This window comes from Epinephelus fuscoguttatus, linkage group LG5, assembly GCF_011397635.1.
Source record: "Epinephelus fuscoguttatus linkage group LG5, E.fuscoguttatus.final_Chr_v1".
Lineage (NCBI taxonomy): Eukaryota > Metazoa > Chordata > Actinopteri > Perciformes > Serranidae > Epinephelus > Epinephelus fuscoguttatus.
Genome location: NC_064756.1, coordinates 23,666,404 through 23,688,752, shown reverse-complemented (window position 1 = coordinate 23,688,752; position 22,349 = coordinate 23,666,404). Strand labels below are relative to the sequence as shown.

General features: G+C 42.6%; 1 protein-coding gene across 5 annotated transcripts in view; it reads left to right on the top strand.

Annotated features, from left to right (window-relative positions):
• Positions 1 to 22,349, top strand: part of sipa1l3 (signal-induced proliferation-associated 1 like 3) — an 82,472-nt gene that overhangs the window by 33,940 nt on the left and 26,183 nt on the right. For 3 of the 5 annotated variants that reach the window (XM_049576225.1, XM_049576228.1, XM_049576223.1), the window contains exons 2-5: positions 1,370 to 1,457; positions 12,578 to 13,310; positions 14,095 to 15,076; positions 19,282 to 19,412. In XM_049576225.1, the coding sequence (XP_049432182.1) occupies positions 12,822 to 13,310; positions 14,095 to 15,076; positions 19,282 to 19,412 (1,602 nt within the window). In that variant the 5' untranslated portion in view covers positions 1,370 to 1,457; positions 12,578 to 12,821. Of the gene's footprint in view, positions 1 to 385; positions 552 to 1,369; positions 1,458 to 12,577; positions 13,311 to 14,094; positions 15,077 to 19,281; positions 19,413 to 22,349 lie in introns of all 5 variants that reach the window. The other 2 variants (XM_049576226.1, XM_049576227.1) reach the window with 1 other exon arrangement.

Genomic DNA, 22,349 nt, shown 5'->3' with positions numbered 1-22,349 from the left:
CTAGTCTCCACCACAAAATAAAAAGCAGTCATGTTTTATGTTACGATATACATCTAGCCAGAAAGTCTTAAATCTGACTTGCCTTAAGCTAAAGAACCCTGTATTTAAGTGTAGGTGCCCTCTGAGAATGTAATCGATTCAGTTTTGATGAGGAGTTTTATTAGTTTGCATCAATATTTCTGTGCTTTCATCCACTTGGGATTTGATTTCACTAATGGGATTTGATTTCACTAATGAGATATGTGGCCTTGAGTGTGTGTGTGTGATAACGGATGTATACAGTCCTCACACAAAAGCTTTGGTGTAATCACTTTGAGGCTGAGGGCCTGTGGTGCAGTCTGCCGTGGTTGGGAAGTTTTCACTTACAGTTTAATTTCATTTTCAGGGCAGTGGAGTGAAGCCTGAGCCTTAAATCCATGCTGACGCTGCTGACTTTGTTAAGGACTGACGCCTTGCTGTAGGAAAATAGACACTCAAACAATCATTGACCCCATCCACCCCTGCTCTCCCCCCACAGCTAAAGACAGCGTTATTATGCTTGCCGTGGCTGGGTAAGTGGACCCTGATTGATCAGTATTGATTAGAACTGTATTTGTCAGACAGTAATGGGCCTCCCCCTCAGGACATTATGTCTGCTGATTCCCACCCGCCCCCACCTCTGGCCCCACTTCACCCCTCTCTTATGTCCTACTTGTAGTTGCCCTCCCCCGTCTGCTCGTAGGCCCCTTTGACCTCTAATCAAAGTGCAGCATCCTTCACTTTACCTCTGCTCCTCCTTTGTTTGTCCATCCATGCTCAGCAAGGAGCTTGAGGATAGAGGCAGTGACGCAGAGGTCAATGGAGACAGTATCAGGGCTCGTGTTTCTTTTTTACTTGAGTGTGCAGGTGAAGGGATGAATCCATCAGCTGTTTTGATTTCAAGTTCAATATTTAAGCTAATATTAAAACCTACAGGATGTGCTGTTTGTGTGCAAGCCAGTGTGTGTGTGCATGTAAACGTGTTTACAGTACAGATGCTGGGGAGAGAAACTGCCTCGGGCATCTGTGTTCAGACTCCTCCTCAAACAATAGACATGTCTGTGTGGATGACCTGATGAGCGTGGAACTGATTACAGCTGCTCTGCAGAAACACACATACACACCCTCAGTTGCGGCTACCACACACAGACTGTGTGACAAACAAAAGGTTAAAAACATCACAACACAATATGGCAAATGTGTGCAGATTAACAATTCACACTGTTTCAGTGGTCAGTATTGATACAAAACTCATCACACTTGTCAAGGCAAGCAAGCTTTTCTATGAAGAAGTTAAGATGTATCTCAGATGCATTTTAACAAGATGTCCAATTCTGTTTTTGTCCTACAGAGTAAAATACTGAGCCTTCCCCTCCTGCACTGTGACGTCAAACCTCACCTGTTTCACCTGCACACTGCACGGCTGAAGGCAGAACAAGGTAACATTAGTACATTTGATGTTGTACATCTGTGTTTGCATGTGTGTGTGCAATCAAGATGTTATTTTTATTAATCTGGGATTTGTTTATATGGACTTGGCAGATTGCAACATTATCTTACTTAAAACCAAACATTTGTTTTGGGGCTGTGTGATCCACTTTTCTTCAATTGTCTCGATACTTTAAATGTCAGCATTTCTCTTCTAATCACTGAAATCTTCAACTTATTGTTTTAATTTGCAATTTCCAATATGTTTAGGCTCTCTGTGTCTGGTTCTGATTTGTATTTATTTCTGTATGTATCTGTGCATGAATAGGTAGTATGAATGCGTTTTGTCTAGGGATGTCAGTTTCGGTTAATTTTGCTTTAGGTAGCCTGACACCCACTAATTGGTAACTAACTGATTAGTTTTTAAGAAAAAACAAAATGATGTAAAATACCAGATTCCTTTCATTTTAGTCTGGCGCTCCACAGACTCACTGAGCTTTAGCCCTGCCTTTCAAAGCACCATCCATTTAGAGGTAGAAAAATTTAAATGTTTTCTGATGTAAATGTCTTGGCTTTTATTTTATTTTGTGTTAGCTTTGCTGACAAACAGCTGGCTAGTTGCGTTAGCATGCATAGTAGCCACTACCCACCCTCTGATCTAATGATGATGCTAACATTAGCCTTGGCCAATCTGCATTGCTTACCACCTGGGTTGGGTGGGAGCTAAGTTAACTAGCGGCACAATGGTGGGGTGGGCACAATGTTTCCATAGCAACGCTGTTGGACTGGGACAGTGTTAGAAGCAGTAATCACCTAATGAATGGTACTGCTAGTTAGCTTCCACCAGACATGGGTGTTGCGCAATGCAGTAGCCTGAGGAGCAGTTAAATTAACCGACAGACCGACAGGTGTAACTGGTCAAAAATACTCTCGACAGTTAACTGATAATCAGGTGAGGGTTAACCACTAATTAAAGGTTAACCATTGACATGCCTAATTCCTTCATGTCTGTCATGTCTTCTTTATTCTGCTTGGTTTAACTGTAAACATAACTCACGTCACTCTTCGAATGTTTGCTTATAAGAAAAGAGAGACTTGATAAGAAGCTAATTAACTTGATGACCTGGATATTTTCCTGCAGTGTATGGCTGAGCTGTCTGCTTATTGTAGATAAAGACCTTCCTCATCTGCAATTTGTACTGATGATAAAAAGCAGGTCACCTGTTGTATACTTTACTCCGTGAAGGAGAGCTGCAGTAACGACCACAGTCACAACACAACACAACATCCGTCTTATTAGGGACTCCCACAGTGCCATGATAATTCATCCTGATTCTTTTTGCAGAGTTTTTTTGGTTGTTGTCATGAACTTGTTATCAGCAACTTCTTCTGATTTACACAGTTGTTGTTTATTGACATCAGGAAGCACTTTGACCCACCTCTGAACTGTCTGTGCTGCTGTTAGCTATGTTTAGCTTCAGTGTCAACAAAGGTGCTGGCCACAAAAGCTGAAATACTCAATAATGTTTTACTCTTTGAGCTATTATTTTTTCTGTGGTTTTCATGAAATATTTTGTAGGTGTGTCTGGGATTCTGTTACATGACACTACACGCTACTTAAGTACAGTTTTGAGGTACTTTAGCATTTTTAATTCATGCTTCTTTCAACTGCGCTACATTTCAGAGGCAGATATTGTGCCTTTTACTTCACTACATGTATTTAATCACTCCAGTTGCCAGTTACTTTGGTGGCAGCTCTTCTGAGCTCTGTTGCCAGCCTCCGAGCTCCCAGCTTCCAGACTTCAAGGTTCTTTGCAGCACTTCCGCCTCTTATGTAAACCTGGTGTTCTCACCTAGATGTTCTCTCAGGTACCAACATTTGGCACACTGACTCTCCTCCAGCTACCACCTTGCTTTCATCTGACCTCCTTGACTGTGTAAAGAAATGTTCTCTGCTGAGATAAAATAGATTAGTTCTGAAATATAATTGGCAACCAGAAAGATTGCAAGAACATTTTAATCAAGCGCTGCAGTATCTGAATATTTACTCATCTCAGCCTCGCCTCTGTTTCTCCTCACCACCTCCATCTCTCCTTGTTTTCTCACCACCATTCATCTGCTCCACCTCCTGCAGCCAAACCAGTGAATGATAATGATGATGAATGGTGATGTGGGCCGAGATTCGTGATCCTCCAGCTGGATGCAAATTGTTAGACTTGTTTCGTGTATGTTTGAATGTGTGTGTGTGCGTGTGGTCTTCCTCCTCCTCCTCTCGAGCTGTCTCGGTGTCATGGGACGGCGGCCTGACAGACAGACAGGCAGATGGAAGTGACACAAGTGACATCAGCGGGATTCAGCAAAACAATGTAGACGGAAATCAGTGGAGACAATGACAGCGGGGTCGGGAGAGACTTGAGGAAAAGACTGGGGAAGGAAAGTGAGTGGAGAGGAAAACAGGGTGACGGGGAGAGAGCTGTAGCTTAGTTAAGCTCCAGTCTGAGAGGGAGAGATGTCGCCTCCAGATAAACCAAACACACGTACAGGCTCAATATAGACCAGAGCCTGAGGCTTCATCTGTATATTTCCTTCCAGTGCAATGTTCTGATATGTCAATGTTGTTTTCAGTGTTTCCTGTAGAGTTTTGCTGTTGATGGAGGGGTTCAGTTTGTAGCTGACACTCAAGTTTCAGACCTCCAGGATCGCCTGCAGTTAGTGTTGCACGTAAAGAATGTGGAGTGTGAGCAATTGTGCCATTACTGTTAGTATTTTAGGTCAGATGGCTTGGCTTTTTCATGAAGGAAGTTTCCTGCCATAGGGAAAGAAAACATTTTTCTTAAGGGGGGTGTACATTGTACGATGTGAGCCTGTTTCTGACCCGATTGTTGAGCTGCGAGACCCTATGAGTCTGAATTTGTCTGACTGAATTTCAGCTTTGTTGGGTGTCGTTTGCCATGCAATATACAGGGGGACGTGAGGACTGATCATGGCCAGATCAACTGCTCCCTACTGACCATCGGACGTTTGAAAGAATTTCTGTCATGTCAAAAATTTTCGTCGACTGTTGTCAGGCTCTCACACAGAGCCAAGAGTCAATTTCCCATGGTCAGTGCCTTTTTCTCACTGCGCCTGTGCCAAGTGGAAAACTAAACTTCCTAAAGTGCCATCATGACACAATGTGTCGTGTGGACAGAAATTATGAAGTCTGCCATCACGACTGATATGAACGAGAGAAACGTGGCAATAATGCATTATAGTGAAATCTGCTGGTGCAACGCTGCAGACCTCCGCTAGCAAACAAACTTCTACCTGCATCAGAACTTCCAAACAAATCTTTATTGGCGATTGTCAATAGCCAGAACTGTCCGTTGGGGCCAATGGGAAATTTTATCGTCTGTTTTACACGTACAGTTTGAGCACTCCTGCCCGGGCTTGACGTTGGGATCATACAGTCTGAGCACATACATTGTGAGCTTTGGCTTTACATCCCAAGTGATTTACTGGTAAAGTAGGAGTTGGAATTAAGCAACATTTCTAAAATGTGCAGTAAATCGTAGGGTCTACATCCAGGTTAATAGCTGGGTCAGAGTGTGATGTCTGGTCAGAAGCAGAGCCCTGTAGCTCCATTTGGCTTGTTAGATTTGTTTATCAAATCTGTCATTGTAGAAGGGAAAGCAGGTTGCCTCAGACACCGGCAGTCATCCTGTAACTGCTCTTCATGAGCCTTTTATAACTGCTCTCTACTCCACGGCACAATGAGACATCCGGGCTGCTGAACTTCACTGATGATCCAAGACAACCTCATCTCCACCACTTCCTTTTAGCAAAACACCAATGACTTTTAATTTTAGACTCTTCCAGAGCTATGTTTTAGTCTTTTGGGGTCCGACCTTGAGTCACAAGTCTTCATAAGCCAATTTTTAGTTATCTGTCATTCCAGTTCTTCCTTCTATCAATACTGGCTATGAAAAGATCCTTTGTGTCACAGCTACTCTGTAAGAAATAAGTGGATAGACTTAAAACACAGCATCTGACTTTTGCATTTCAAAGCTTTGATTTGAAGGTTTTTTCTTAGCCATAACCAAGTCCTTTAAATGTACCGGCCCAATAATTAAGATATTGACAGTTTGTGGCTCTGCAAGCCCACGGGAGGAAAGGCCAAGTCACAAGTAAGTCACGTCCAAGTTAAGTGTCAGGTCCTTCTGTCTGACTCAAGTCCAGGTCTCAAGTCTGCAGCTCTGCTTTTTATTTTCTTTGGCTGATAAAATAGAAACAACCTTCTGTGTTGCCAACAGTACACACCTTTCAAACTGTCTCACATGGCCCGAGGTTATTTTTATGTTTACTTGTGTCTCAGGTTCAATGACCTCTAGAGGCTTCTTTTTAATTCATCACTTCAGCTGGCTCCAACTTCAGTAACATCTGAATGAGTCGAGGTCAGACCTGAAAGCATCTCCTGGTCAGTCGGCTCCTTCAGAAGCCATGGTGGCACGAATGCTGGATGTGCTGTCCCTGCCAGCACTGTATTGTGCTGTATTACAGTGTCGTGCTCCACTCTGCTCCTGTCTGCCATCTGCCAGTCATATGTACCACCATCTGTTTTTCAAACCAGCCCATAATCTAGCTTGCTCTCTGGCATCGTTTACTTAATTTAAACACTTACAGTAACTGCTGCTGATGTTTTATGTCTGGGGATTTTTTTCTTTAAGGATTTTGAAAAACGTGTTTTGAGCTGCCTTAACACGACGTCAGCAGTTTGCCTTTTTTTTAATCATTTAGATAATTATTGGTTTTCAGAAGCCTTTGGTCTCTGCCTGTACATCTCTTTATTTGACGCTTGCCTGCTGCCGTACATCCCTGCTTCACTCACAGATATAATTAGGCTGCTTTCTGTTTTGGCAGCAAGTGACACAGAAACATATGGCAGGTCTATCTCTCCTCATCTCTGATCCTTTTACATTTGTGACGAGCTCTCTGCTGCTCTACACACTGACCTCAGGTCTGCCTGCACTGGTATGACATACCAGTAAGCAGCAGCAGCATCAGTGGGCACCTCCTCCACACATAGTACACTCATTCCTCTGGAAGCTGCACTCCTCTGCTAACTCTGTCATTACTACCATCTAACTAACCAGTGTAATTACCAGCCTCGGTGTGTGTCTGTGGTGCATGGGCCAATCCTGCAACATGCAGAGCAAGTCAGAGCGGGTGTGGAGGGAGAAGAGGGAAGGAGTATGAATGGGAGAGAATCAAAACAAGGGGAGGTACATCCAAGAGCTGAATAATTACTGTATGTGAGTAATTAAAAGGCATTAAATGTCTGCTCATTATCTTGTGAAGTGTGGGCCAAAGCTGCATGTGTCTGCTCAATTCTTACTGTGTTTGATGGAGATTAGTTTTTTCTTCTGGTGTGTTTTTTTTCTGGATTATTTGTGTTGATCACCATATTTTATAGTGCTGTTGATTACACTTAGCTCCCTGCTCTCCCCTCCGTCTTACCACTGGAGCACATATGTGGTTTCCCCTCCTCTGTGCAGTATAAGTGTAGTTGTGGCTCTGTACTATCTGATGTTATGTCATTGAATAGATGGTGTTAGTTCTTTTTTAAGTATTAAAAAATAGAATTATACAATAGTGAATTAGTACACTCACTGAATGAGTGTTTAAAAGTGATAATTTGATGTTTGTTCCTCCCAGATACTGATACTTTCTTGTGGATTAAACAAAGTTGATTTTTCTTCCCTACATAACATTTGGCTGTTGTGTAGGCCTGATTATCGATACTATCTTCTAAGGTATTGAATAAAATACTCCAGTACCAAGTCGTATCATGTCTCCAGCCACACAATACCTGCATTTGATCCTTTTCGTGCCAGGTGTCTGAACCTGGACCACCTTGACTCTCTGCCAGATCAGCAAACGTTCTGTTGCTGTTCTCCGGGGCCGTGCCCCTCTGGGCAAACAGTCTGTTCAACGTCTGTATGGTTAGCACAAGCTCACACACAGCAGCAACACCATGATCGAACACTGAGCCATTAAACGGTCCCAACAAACTCATCAAAACCAACAGCTTGACTGTCGTTTAACCTATTAGTAATCAATAGGTAACATTAATCTTGTGATGCTGGCCCTCTCACTGTGTGTGTACGGTGGGCTGGACTCTCACGACTGTCCCTGGCATGGAGCTCATACTCCCGCAGTAGCAGCTACAACCCATACAGTCTGTGGTGTGGTGAAGTCAACGCGGTGAGTTGATAGAGTTGGTAGTTCAGTGTTCTGCGATGTCACTAAAGGATTTGAAAATATGGCTTTACCACATGCACAAGTACTTTATTGGTATTGCTATCACTTTAAGGGTACTTAAAGGCCATTAGATGTGTTTGAAAGCTCTGACAAAGCTTGGACTGTGAGTTGATGATATTGTGTCACACATACTGACCCAAAGGTCAGGAATGAACTTCCATGCTCAAGTAAATTCATTTGCACAGATTCGTTATGCTCATCTTTGAGATCATAAGCCCTTTTTACACTAGCTCATGCTGTAGGGCCGCTACAAAGTCCCTTCTTTGTGCTGCCTTTGCATTTTTTTCATAGAACCAAACAACAGCAGCATCATGCCTCCCCTGTGTGTGATGTTAGACAGCATGCCAGCATTGCAGAAGCAAAAGAGGTGTTACGTGAAAGTCAACAGTGCCGGCCTCTAGCAGGACATACAACATATGTGTCAGCAGCACCTTTTAAACAATAACAATGGCATTAAATGGCAAAAACAGTCATTTCCCGTCCCTGTTATATGGTGGCTGATCTCATCTTCTGCTCGGAGGGTGAGGAGCACCTAGACCTCATTGTCTCCCCAACTTGTGGACATTTTTGGCTTACGTTCTTCTTCTTTGAGTTAGCTGCTAAATGCTGCTAGCTGCTTTTTTAAATCTCTCGGTGATCAGTCGCACACATACAGTAATGTGTCGTCCAAACATCACACCAGTCCTGCCCATGCTCTCCCTTTTACACAGATGTTGATTTGACACTATCTCCGCTGCTGGCTTAATGGTGAGACAACAAGGCACCCCCATTCAGCAATTGCACTTTATATACAGAATAGCGAGGCAGGATAATGGTGCCTTGAATAGGCTGTGTAAAAAGGGTTATAATAAATCCATACTGTGAATTATTTTTACCCTCTTTGACATAATTTAAAGGTGTTTAACGTGTCAGATTACTTTTCTGACTACTTGGCTGTTAAATGTAGTCAGGTATATTTCTCTCTGATGGGCTGCATGCTGATGGAAGTCAGCGGTGAAGATCAGCTCACTCTCTCTCATCAGGCACCTCAGACATATAATGAAGCCATTCTGCCGCTCCTGCAGCTGGGGCCGGATAATCTGGGATTGGGTCTGATAGTGGATCACAGGACAGCCCTCCCGGATGAGGAAGGACTCTGTCAGAAAGCATGATCAGAGTGGGAGCCTTTGGCCCGGAAGTGCCTGTGGTTCTCCAAAAACAAAGACATGATACATTTGTATGGCTGTATGACTATAGGGGGGATTTTGTTTGCTGTGAATTGAGTTGTGTGTGCGTGTATGAGTGAATGAGTAATGCAGTCTTGAGGCCAGAAATGAATTCAGCGAGGACTCATAAAAGGCATTGTGTATCATAAAACACACACAAACCACTGTGAGCTGCCCTGACACAATGAAAAGCTCAACATTATGCAAATTGGACTTCATAACGAGATAGTCACCCCAGGAGCCGACATTTGTAGAATTCACAAAAACTGAGGCAGCTGGAGAGAGACAAACACAGATTTGTTCTTAATGTACGCTTTCTGCAGGCTGTTAAACTTACTTGAAAGAGTCAAATGTTTAGCTCCTCTTTTCAGGCAAGTGTTTTTTAAACCCAGTAAATGGCAGTAGAGGTGAAAGTGCATAGATTCTAATGTGGTTAGATGTGTGTGTGTGTGTGTGTGTGTGTGTGTGTGTGTGTGTGTGTGTGTGTGTGTGTGTGTGTGTGTGTCTGTTTTTCTGCTTGTGGTTGAATCATAGGATTTAATTCCTAGTGAAAAATGTTACCCCTCCTGTCAGATTATTCATGGAAAATAGTTTTACAATTATGAAGTTTTGAAAAGTCAGTGATTATCTGACTAAAAGCTGAACATACAGACAAGAGAAGCGTTGTGAAATGTGTGGTCAAATCACATGTTGTGATGCAGACTAACAGGTGCAAGAAAAGAGCGACAAGGGTTTCACAGACGACAGAAAGCTAATAAAAAAGTTAAATTGGCTAGACTAAAACCTAAGAAGAGCACATTTTAAAAGGCAGATGTGCAAATGATGTGCGTTAACCCTCTGAGCAAATTTAGTGTAGATATTTGAATGAATTTGGCGGTTTGAGGAGAGGCTTGTGCAGATAAAGGAGCTTAAATCCAGGAATGGAGAGCTAAAAAGAGAATGAGATTAGACAGAAACTCAAGAATGGAAAAGAAAAATCAGGAGAAAGGAGCAGTAGCAGAGATGGATTGAACACATTTACATTTTAGACATTTAGCCGCAGCTCTAACCCCCCGTCCTTATAATGTGTTCCATATTGCACGGCGAGTTTTGTCTGCTGGGTTTGAAGAGTCCTAAAAATTTCGTTCGCTTCAAAAAGACCTCAGTAAAATATTCTCTGCTATAACCAGTAATGTTGGTTATAAAATGTTTTTGTATCCGATTGCAGGCTGTTAGGAGACATTTTACACCCATAAAACACAAGTATAATTGTTTTGACAGTAGATTTTCTGTGCAATTCAATCCTTTTATGTGGAGTTTCAGTCACACTGTCATACTTTTAGCTACAATAGCACCAGTAGAAGCTTATTGTCATGGGCTAGTGTCAGTGTTTGCAAAAACATAAATGAACTTGGATGAATTAATTAGTCTTAATGGTCCATCCATCCATCCATCCATCCATTTTCTGCCACTTATCCAGGTCCAGGTCGGATTAATTAAATTGATTATATCATTAGAAATTATGATATATTGCTTGCAAGTACAACCCTGATTCCGAAAACGTTTAGATGCCGTGTAACACGTAAATAAAAACACAATGCGATGGTTTTGCATTTTTGGCATTTTTCCATTTCACATAATTTCAATGCAGCTGCAGACTTTGGTATTAACTCAATGAAACTGTGACTCACTAAAACTTATCTGATGAAGAATTTGTATCATTTCACTCCATAAAAATGATGTGCAATAAAGTGGAATGACACAGGACAAAAGTCCTGAACTAACTAAAATTGATTTAATAATTGGAGAAACCTTGTTCGCAAGGCCTGCTTCAAGACTCAAGACCTGCTTCAAGACTCTGAAGTGACTCGTCTCCCTCAGTGTTCAGATGAGATTTGGGCCCGTTCTTCCACACAGACTTTAAATCTCGAAGGGCCCCACTTGGGAAACTTGAGAAAGACATTTCAATTTCAAAACTTCAACAATTAGCGTTCCCAGTTCCCAAACGCTTACTGATAGTAAAAGAAAAGGGATGTAACACAGTGGTAAACATGCCCCTGTCCCAACTGTTCTGGAGCATATTGCAGGCATCAAATTCAGACTGAGTATATATTTACGAAAAACAACAAGGTTTATCAGTTTGAACATTAAATATGTTCATCTATTCAATTGAATATATGTCGAAAAGGATTTGCACTTCATTGTACTTTGTTTTTCTTTATGATTTACACAGCGTCCCAACTTCTTTGGAATTGGGGTTGAAGTGAAAACATGTGATAAGAAAATAATTAATTCAAGACCATATTGTCCTGACTGGTTTCATACACTCATATTTTAGTATAAAACAGATAATAAAATTCATTCACTGTTGTATTAAAAAGGTCATAAAATGTCTAAAATTTAACAGCCAATTTCACAGCACAGATACAGCGTGTTTGTTGTACAATGCTCTTGTTCATGTTTGCATTTGGACCACTGTCAGCATATTGTCATTGCTCACTGTGTTCATGATGTGGTTCATCCAGTGGAGTCATAACCACGTCGTAACATTCTCCAATATGAATTCCCAGCCAGTCACTCTGAACAACCACAACATTCATGTGACCATGAGTTAGAACGTTTGTCTGGACTGATGATGACAGTAAGAGGGTGCAATGATTCAGCTGCTGGGAACTGTATGATTGCAACACTGGTTTAACTTTTTAGATCATCCAACATTAAGAACTCATTAATATAAAACCAGAATGCTCTGACAGTGCTCCTGTACCCGTGCAGTGTCTGTAAAAATCATTACGTTAAACCTCCGGTGAGACAGAAGATGCCGCTGTGTAAACAAGAGTCTTTACAAGGCTGGTGGGTTTTTAAGACTTGATGCGGTGTGACTGTCATATTAAAGCACACCGTTGTGGTTCACTGAGCAATGTACTGCTCTCCTCCTTGCTCTTTCTTGACTCTGTCCAATCACTCTATTTCTGGATTTACCCCACCTCAACCCTCCAGCTGTTGGGTCACTTTATGCCTTCGCCCTTTTCTCTCTTGTCCCTGTTCATCTCTCCCAGTGTTGCAGTTGGTTGTTTGTCGTCACTATAGAAAGAATAGAGTAGCTTCTGTCTCAGCCAGCTACATCATCAATGTGGGCCTCTCTTAAATAAGAGACAAGGCATGAGTGGAGAATATTCTCCCGTGGTTCTTTAAGTGTTTAAATGTGTGCCTTCCCTCCGTTTGGGTCTGCTTTACTCTGTGGTCTGATAATATTAGCTGAAGTGTTTCATTGGTTTTAATCTGCAGCAGAGCGGCCACAGCCTTCATGTCCTCTGGGTATATGAGTGTTTGTGTGTGTGAACGCACATGCACACGAGTGCGCAGAGTGTGTGATAATAATATCCCTTGTCAGCCTCCTGAAGATTAGCCTCAACGGAAGAAATCCTCTGTCATATCCCCTCACCTTATTCTCCTCCTCCCTCTCGCTGTCTTATCAGTCCTACATTGTTTTACAGTTGAGTGATTTGCTCTTTTCTAAATTCAGAGCTCAGTTTTTTTTGCGCCTGTGGAGAAAATTTGGGTCACACAAGCTCTGTGATTTAAATGATGCTGATTATCTGAAGCTGATTTGTTGGAATGATTGTTTTTTTTCCTTCTGTTCTCAGATCTGCATTAGACTGAAAATAGCCCAAGAAGAAGAAGACGACCGGCCTTGACTCCAGCTGGTCCTCCATGGACCAGTGAAATTGTTCCCACCCTGCCAGTTAAAAGCGATGTTTTTGGGAGCTGGAGGCCGTAGCACCGTCAGCAGAGTGTGTGTGGGGCCCCTCCTCTCCCTCTTTCCCAGCGCTCCCCCTGACATGGGATGCCAGCCCCCTGCCTCCCTGCCCTGAGCTCGCCTGGGGTGCCATGAACAGCTACAGAGACAGAGGGGTCACTTGCACCTCCTCGGACCTCCTGGATGGAGGTGGAGGAGGAGGGTTCCCTCAGCACACTCCGTTTCGTCACACCCCAAATGGCCACCCGGCTCCTGTCCCCATAGACCCGGGCATCCAACCACGCGTCTCTGTGCCCAAAATGGGTGTCCGGGCGCGAATTGCAGAGTGGCCCCCTCGCCGTGCGCAGTCCAGGGAGTCGCTGCTTGAAAACGGGCAAATTGGCAGCATTCGCCACGGAGATGACGGCTCCACTTCAATTTCCTCATCAGTTTTGTCATCTGACATGGGGCTGGTGCGGGGAGGAGTTACCAGGTTGCCGCGACGACGGTCCAAGGATGTAGAGTTCAGAGGAGGAGGGTTTGGTGTTGAAAGAAATCCACCTTTCAGCCTGCGAGTGTTCCCTCCTCTGAGACAGCGTTCAAACAGCGAGGTGACACTGAGTGAACACGATGAAAATGAGGTGAGTCTTTAATCTTCAGTCGCTCTCACATGTTACGTACATTTCAAGGAAAAAATGGTGCTGCCTTTTTAGTTCTGACACTGACTTTGTATAAACAATCATAGAGGATAAAACATCAAGTTATGTTGAAAAAGTGCTGCTTGGACCCAGACAGGGAAATTCCAGTTCATGACAGTAGGTCATGCTGCATTCTCCTGCACTAAATCTGTTTTTGTATCTTCTCTGGTGTCACAAAAGCTTGTCAAGAAGTAACAAGATTATGAGCGTCATTAGACACGACTGCTTTTGACCACATAATAACAAACATGCACACATAAGGACAAAATACATTACTGTAGGGGGGAATTGTTACTGTGTGGCCACCACTCCAATCTGCTCTTTATGGTCATGCACATACAGTATGTGTTGCCATGGTTACCAGATAATCTTGCATAAATATGTGCGTTGCTTACCCAGATTTATTCCATGACAGTTCATGGCACGGTTAACAGTAATTTAGCTTTTGAATACATGCGAAATTCACACATTTACTCTCATAAAATCCTGTGGTCGGTGTGTTTTGCTTTCACACCACAAACAAACAGCTCCAGAGTTCAGCTGACAGTTTTCTCACCAGCCTAAACTAACTGAACTTAATTGTTTGTTTGAAGTGAACCAAACAGATTGTGTAATAAAACACCCTAATTTCACGTTTTTTCTCCAATATTAATAATAAAACAGAGTTGTTCTGTATTCACTGATTCACCATGAAAAGCTGAACATTCTTTCCCATCTCTGCTCTAAGGTGGAGGTTCACGGAGGCGGTGGGATGGGGAACCTGTTCAGAGAATACGGCAGCACCTCCTCCATTGACATCCAGGGCATTCCCGAGCAGAGCTTCTTTGAAATGCTCAGCCAGTTCCACCAGGAGAGGCCTGACCAGCGCAGCTCAGCACCCATACGCCTAGGGGAGCTGCTGCGCTCCCCAGACTCACCGCCAAGTGCGGCCCACCCCTCTGCTCCCTCACCTGGTCCTGCAGGGGGGGATGACAGAGGGACAGGAAGGAAGGAAGGAGCTGAGAGAGTGAGGAAGAAAAGTGGAGGGACAGAGTCATCACTGGGCACCTCCTCTTTGTTCAGGAAGCTTAGGAGCTCTAGTCGTGGTGAGCTGGACGGAGGGAAAGGAGACTCTAATGAGGAAGGGGGAAGCCGGGGTTCAGCAGATGCCTCCTACAAACAGTGGGTGTGCCCTAAGAGCTTTGTCCACTTCGATGCTCAGAGCATCCTGTTTGACCTCCATGAAGCGGCGTTGCAGCGGGGCTATGCCGCCCAGAGAAGGAACACCGCCACGGGGGCATCAGCTGCGTCAGTGTCCCTGTCCGCCTCTAGATCCTCTGCGGTAAATGACCCAGTTTACTCCAGCATCGAGGATCTGACCCTGAGCCTCGACCCCGGCTCCATGACACCCTCCTTGGGCATGGACCCTCTGGACGGGCCTCCTGGTGCCCAGAGCTCGAGCCCACTGCTCCTCTGCTGCCCCCACTTCCTTAATGAGACTGGGGGCCACGGGGAGCGCAACATCAGCTTCCTCAGCTCGTCAGCTGAGCGAGGAGGAGAAGGAGGAGGAGATGGAACTAGGGGTTGGCTGAGGAGGAGTAACGCCAGTGTCTCAGTGCTGGAGGTGCCTATTGAACAGCAGGTTACGAGACTGGACAGACTGAAACTGTACAGCATAGAGCATGTAGACCAGGGGGCCAGGTACTACAGAGACTACTTCCATGGGAAAGGTAACACTGAAACACATTTACTACTTAAACCATGAACATTCAGTGATGTTGATGTCAGCTATGTTATTAAATGATCAAGAGTCAAACAAACAAACTTTGTTTATACCTGGTTATGGTTTGCAGTACAATGAGAGCATACTTCATATAGGGTAGCAGGGTTTAAAAAACAAATGAAAATGCTTTACATAAAACATAAAAAGGCATTAAGACAAGAATAAACCTGTGCAACAAGTAAACAAGTAATGATTGAGTCATCTGGACATTAAAGATTCAGTAAAGACATGGAGATGACTTGGGCTCAATAGTTGCTTTTATGGACTAAAGAGTTGGTCAAGCAAAACAAGAAATTTGCATACAGTATCCCTCATATTGACATTAATCAATCATGAAATGTGCGAATGGGTTGGTTTTCTCTGTTTTTATATCATAGATTTAAAAAACATTGGGTTTTGGACTGTTTCTTAAACTAAATTATCAATTTAACCTGGGGAAATAGTGATGGGCAGAGTAACTGATAGTGAAAATAATGACTAGTGGTGCTACAGCAGGGATACTCAACCTGCTTTGCCCAGGGGCCACTTTTGCAAAATGACAGGAGTCAATTAATTGAATTGTCAACTATTAAATTAATCACCAACTAGTTTGGTAATCAATTAATGGCTTTGAGTGTTTTTTTTTAAGCGAAAAAAGTAAAAATACTCTTATTCCAGCGTCTTAAATGTGGACATTATGTTTCTTTGCTCCTCTAAGAGAGCAGACTGAATGTCTTTGAGTTGTGAACAAAATAAGACATTTGAGGATGTCATTTTGGGCTCTGAGAAACATCAATCTGCATTTTTCACCATTTTCTGACATTTTAAAGGCCAAACAACTAATTGATTAATCAATAAAATAAAATTCTCAATTGCTCATATGTGTGAATGTGAGCATGAATGGTTGCCTCTCTATATTAGCCCTGTGATAGTCTAGCTGGCCTCTCGCCCAATGTCAGCTGGGATAGGCTCCAGCACCTCCACGACCCCCAACAGGATAAGTTGTTACGGAAATGAATAAATGAATGAATTAATACAATTATTTACAGATTATTTGACAATAAAAAATATATGTAAGGTGTAGCCCTAGACAGGAGGCCAGGGGCCACTAAATAAACAACCATTAATCATATTTGTCAGTATATATAATAAATGCATTGCATTACTTTCAACCTTTTGAAGATAGTTGTCCTCACTCATCTTTGCCAGAGAGCAGCGGCCCCACACAGGTCAGGTGTATGCGGGGGACACTTAGGGACATTTGGGAATTTGCCCGGACCTCTGTCTGGGGGTCTGTGGGATCCTCACCTGGCATTTTTGATATCTAGAGTCGGCAAGAAATGTTGTTAATGTAGTTAACTTGCGTTAGCTTGGAGGGCTAACTTGGTGTATTTACTGTATTACCTGAACATCATGTCACCCTAAAGCTCCTGACGAACCCCTTTCAAACTCTTGATGAGAAAAAGGAACGCATAATCAAATAATCATATTGAACAGCCAAATCTGGTTCAACTGACAATTCTGAGTCAGGTACAGCCCTACAATCAATTTATTTTAATTGTGAATTAGAAAATGGTTGGTAGGCAAACAGGCACCAGGCACCAGGCACCCTATAAGTTGAGTGTCACTGCCGTGCAGTATATACATACTGATCCCATTTTCTACTCTGATTTAGGCCCCTTGCTGTTATTGGTCCGTTTGAATTAGACAGCATAGATGTCGTTTCCCCAGTGTCATTCCCCACATGTCATCCTGCGGCTGTTTTAATATCCAGCTGGGCCCGGGCAGAGCAGAGTGGGCCAAGCTGGCAATGCTCCCAGAGTTTTTATTACACATGTACCTGCCACTGGACTGTTGGCAAATTCTGAGCTGATGATACACCACCTGCCTTTCCGCACAATCACAAGTACCACTCAACATAGTCAGCCCGTGCAGCTTTGTCTTACATCTGGTTTTCACTGTCAGAAGTAACACCTAACTTCAGAAAGGAAAGATGCGTAATGTGTGCCTGTTGGTGCGCACGTTTGTTGGCATTTCTTGTCAACATCACCTCTTCAGACACTGCGGATGAAACTTCCTCTTGGCAAGCATCATCTGGCTGCACCCTAATTAGTGACAGATGCTGTTAGGAACACATGTGTGCAAGCAAGCGTGTGTGTGTGTGTGTGTGTGTGTGTGTGTGTGTGAGAGAGAGAGAGAGAGAGAGAGAGAGAGAGAGAGAGACAGGCCTGCAGCCACACAGATAAAGGTTATCATTCCAAAAATATGTTCATCTGCTGACTCGTTTCCCTGGTACGTAAGTGTGATTGTGTGTGTTGTGTTGTGTCAGAGAGCCTCATCAAAAAGCTGACATTTTCACCACAGGACATGGCATGGAAGCTAAGCAGGCCTGAGTCTCCGAACGTGTACGTTGTCCCGGTTTATTCTCGTCAGATGGGGGATAGAGGAGGAAGACTTGTCAAGCTAGATTCCTCCCCGAGTGGAGAATTTGTCTTACGACTCCCACACTGCCTGTGGCGTTGGCATTACCACAGCTTAGCTTAGGAGCTTTAGAAGAGGACATGCAAGATCCTTGTGAAGTGGGTCGATAGCTTTGTCTCAGCCTCTTAATGGATGAAATTGTTGTGTGCCAACACGGGTAACAAGTTGCAGAATGTTAATTGGCGACTTGTGACACCACATTTTGTTTGTTTCCTGTATTTGCCGAGGACATATTTGGTCTTTTATAGTTTTATTGTTTAACAGTCAAATTTTATAGTCATGAATGTGAAGCTCCAACACATGACATCAGAAATATTCTCAGCATCTCTGTGACCACATAACTACAGTAATTAACCCTTTAACATCACCTTTCTTCAGTAGCAATCATCATTTTCTCTGGGTTATGGCTTTTGCTGGCTAAATTGATTTTGTAATTATGTGAGTATCGATTACTAGATGTCATTGTCTTAGTCCTGTCCTTGACTCAGTGCCCCTCCTCTGTCAGTCCTGATTACTACAGAGCCTGGCATCTTCTCTTCTGTCAAACTCTTTTTTTTTACCCATCTCATGTTTGTCTCTTGAAGGTTAAATGTACTTTTTTCTTATATCAACCCTCAATGCTAGGGCTGCAGGATATACAAAAAAAAAAAAAAAATCATACTGTGATTATTTTGACAGATATTCCGACTGCAATAAGTTGCGATTTTAAAGTGAATGTTAATTTTTGGTTTTTATTTGCACTGAAAAAATATTAAAATGATGTGATGTTTGCAGGGGTCTGTACTGAACACGCATGTTCCCTGATGTCTGGAGTGAGATATAGGCAGGTGGCATCTCTGTAGCACCATATTGCTTCATTTATAATGATATGATGTAGCATATTTTACCTTCATCAAAAACTGCAGCCTTTGTGATTTGTATATTGCACTTGTCAATATGGCGATTTTGATAATATTTCGAGTAACTGTGCATCTCTACTCAACCTAGAGAGTCTTGGAGTCTTGTTAACTTCTTTTTTTACTGAGATATTTCCTTTAATATTTTCAGTTTAAGACTGGATTTTATGAAGGTAATAGTTTTGTACAGCAGCTTGTTTTTAAGCACCATCTTCAGAAATTTGATGTCTTTTGTTAATGAAAAAACAGGGTGTTGCAGAAAAGCATGTTTCTCAAAGTTAATGATTAATCATAACCATCATAGTTTCCCAAAGATTAAGTTGACGATTAGCAGTCTAGAAGCCTAAAAATATTTACTTAGTCTCATAGATTCATAGATAGTAATTTATTGATTAATTCTTTGGTCTATAAAAGGTTTATGATAATTTATAAAAGTCTATAAAGTGTTGGTTGATAGTTGGCATATTTATTTGCCCCTTTTGTTTGACCTACAGTCCAAAAACAGTTTATTATTACAGAAGAGTTAGAAAACCAAGAAACACTTAATTCTTATATTTGCAAAGCTAAATCTTGTGATTTTTTTTATTTTATCATAGCTTGAAAGTTTGCTAAAATCAAAATGATTAAGATTCTTTTTGATTAATACTTTCAAGTCTAAAAGAAAGTCAGACACTACTGTATATAAAACCCACTACCCAGTCTCTTGTTCATGTATCCAGTCATACTGTAGATAAAGCACGTGTCTCCTCAACACAAACTTGATCATTGATCCCGATCTCTTGTCATCCTCCACCAGAGCACTCAAACTACTTTGGGACAGACGATAAGCTGGGCCCTGTGGCCGTGAGCATCCGCAGGGAAAAACTAGACGACACCAAAGACCTGAAAGACCAGTACCAGTACCGCCTCATCGTCAGAACAAGCGAGGTATGAACCATCTGCCGTTTGTGTGTGTTTGTTTTGAGTGACAAGACAATGATGAGTCAGTGAAGTGTGCACGCTTACTTTCTGTTTTACTCACTGTAATGTCACCTAGCCTTCCCTTTGTGTCCTTACCTGTGACTCTAACCCACTCTGCCCTGGTTTTAACCTCCCCCCTCACTCCCTCTGTCCCCTCTGCCAGTGGAAAATTCCACCTGCCCAGCCTCAGTGCAGCAAAGCCAAACCAAACACTGGCTGCTGTGGCCAAAGTGTTTGACCTCCTCTCACCAGGAGCACACCCAACCACTTTTCCACTTTGAGGAGTCAGATACTCGTAATGTGTTGAGTGATGGGCTGATGATCATGGAGGAATAGTAAAGATGTGTTCAAAAACAACAAACATGTCATTTATGCTCATTTACTTTGAGAAATTCTATAACTATAACAAATATGGGCTCATTATTGACAGACAATTAATTTGCAACTGTTCAGATACAGGGTTCCAGCGGTTCCTTAAAAGTCTTAAAAGGCCTTGAATTTATTAATCCAAAAAAATAAGGCCTTAATTGGTGATAAAATGGCTTAAATCAATCTTTCAAAAGTCTCATAGGATTTTTAAAAGATAATTTTCTAAATGTTCCTGAATGCATTTAAGTCACGCAGATCAGGACAGTGGAAGCAACAACACTCATATTTTGTTTCCAAAACGACAATCCCGTGTCTGTGAGCCACTGTCACTGTACCTTGTAAGCCATGGGAAGTGCAAACTCAACGACAATTGGCCATTTAACCAAGATTTCGCGGGATGGCTGAAACAAGTACAAGGCAATGCATATGAGGCTCGGAATATTTTCTGCAAAAAGTTTTTCAAACTTGGCATGATGAGAATCAAAGCAGTGGAATCCCACATGCAGAGTGAGAAACACAAAATCGACAAGAAAACTCGCCAACAAACAGCAGGTTATTTCTCAGTCGTGTTCTACCCTCATCTCTACCACGAGACAAAAAAGAGGTGTTTTATGTTGCAATAAACATTCTGGCAAAGTTGTCCCTCATACTGAGTTATTGATATCAACTCATGTTTTTCCCCCTTTGATTCATGTCATTGTAAACTTGGTCTTAAGTTTTATACGCAGTGGAATAAAGTCAATAAATCATTTTGATTTCAAGCTAAAAATGTCATTAACTTGTTCCAGCTTCTCAAACGGAAAGCTTTTCTTGGTTTTGTATAATAATTAATGGAAAATCATTGGGTTGTGGACTGATGGTTACTCAAAACCAAAAAATTAAAGTCCCCAGGAAACTGGGATCAGCATTTTTTTTTTTTTTTTTGTTGCTTTTTTTTTTTTTTTTTTTACACAAAAGCAACAAATCAGTTTATCCAGAAAATAATTTGCAGATTAATCTGTTACACATGGCATACAGTCATTAGTTGCAGCCCATAAATGACTTGACCACAGACAGCATTGTGTTTTTCTTCCATTTTTTTATTTCATAGTTTGCATTAGAGACGTCTGCGGTCTCCAAACAGTCAGTTTGATCTATTTAACATTTTATAAACACCTGTGTAGCATTGTCAAGCTCACTCAAACAAACAGTTAAGTTTGCTTGTGTTCATTGTGTTCATGTAGCCCGCCTGTCTTCCTCCGGCACTGTGTTGTTTTTAGCTGGATTACATGGCTGCCTGGCCTCATCACCTTAGCTCTGGTATAACAATAGAGCCTCTCCGCCATCTAAGTACACAGAGCTCAGCTAACAGACACAGCCAGCACACCCAGGCCTACTGTTCCCACACAGAAAAAAAGAGATTGATTGCAGACTTTATTCTCTCCAGCCGCAGCTGCTCTCAAATATCCATCCCCCTTAAGTCTGTCATTTAATTCTGTGCAGCAGTGCTGACGCAGCAAGGTGCGGAGACTTCCTCCTTTTCCCTTCATCACACATTTATACACGCAGCCCCCTGACATTCCTGCTCAGCATGTCGCAGTCACTCACTGCACTGTTGCACAAAAGCTGACGAGTTGAAAGGAAAGCTCCATAACTTCGGCTTCATGTCAATCAGGTTTCATTTCTCTGCGGCACACCCAAGTCTCCGAGGTTCAACTGTCTCTCCGGCCCCTGCCAGCTCCACAGTCTGCCATGCATTTTTAATGAAGCCGCATTTGTGTGTGTAGTTGCACGGGTGTGTGTGTGGTAGGAAGGAATAGCCCACTCCTCCCAACTGTATCTGGGGTTATTATAGCCTCACTGTTTTGAAGCAGGTCAATTTCCTCTCACCAGGGAGCAGCACTCTGTGGCAGCACAATACTGAGCAGAATATTAATTCACAATACAGCTCGACTTTAAATCCTCCACACAGAGCACAGTGTGTGCGTGTGTGTGTTTGTGTGTGTGTTGCAGAGTGTGGCTTTAGGGGCAGCAGGGCAATATTGAGACCATCCCTCATCTGATGGATCCACTTCAAGCTTCCAGGCAGCCAATCATCCGCCCCTCCATTTCACAGAGGCGTGGTTCTGTAGCTGAGCCTGACCTCTGACCTTTCACAATACAAATATCTCAGAATTAGAAGTATTACTGTGTATGTTCTCCTGTGTCTTTCTTGTGTTAGTGTTTGTCCAGGCTTTGTCTCGGTCAGCCCCACCTACGGCTGTTTAGTTGAATATTCTCTGGCCAAATTCAACTAAAAACATTTATATCGATGTACTGAGCGCCACATCTGCTCTAAGTGAAAAAACAAGACCTTCATATAAAATAACTCTGAAGTCATGACAACCTGCTATTTTTTATGATAGCACCTCCACCTGTAACACAGGGAGAGAAAAAATCCTGGTACCGGCCATGCAATAGATGTTCTGAAATCTTGTTGTCTCTCTAGTCAGACATTTTCACAGGCGTCTCCATCTAAATGACCCTTCATCTTCACCCTCGGATATTTGTATTTTT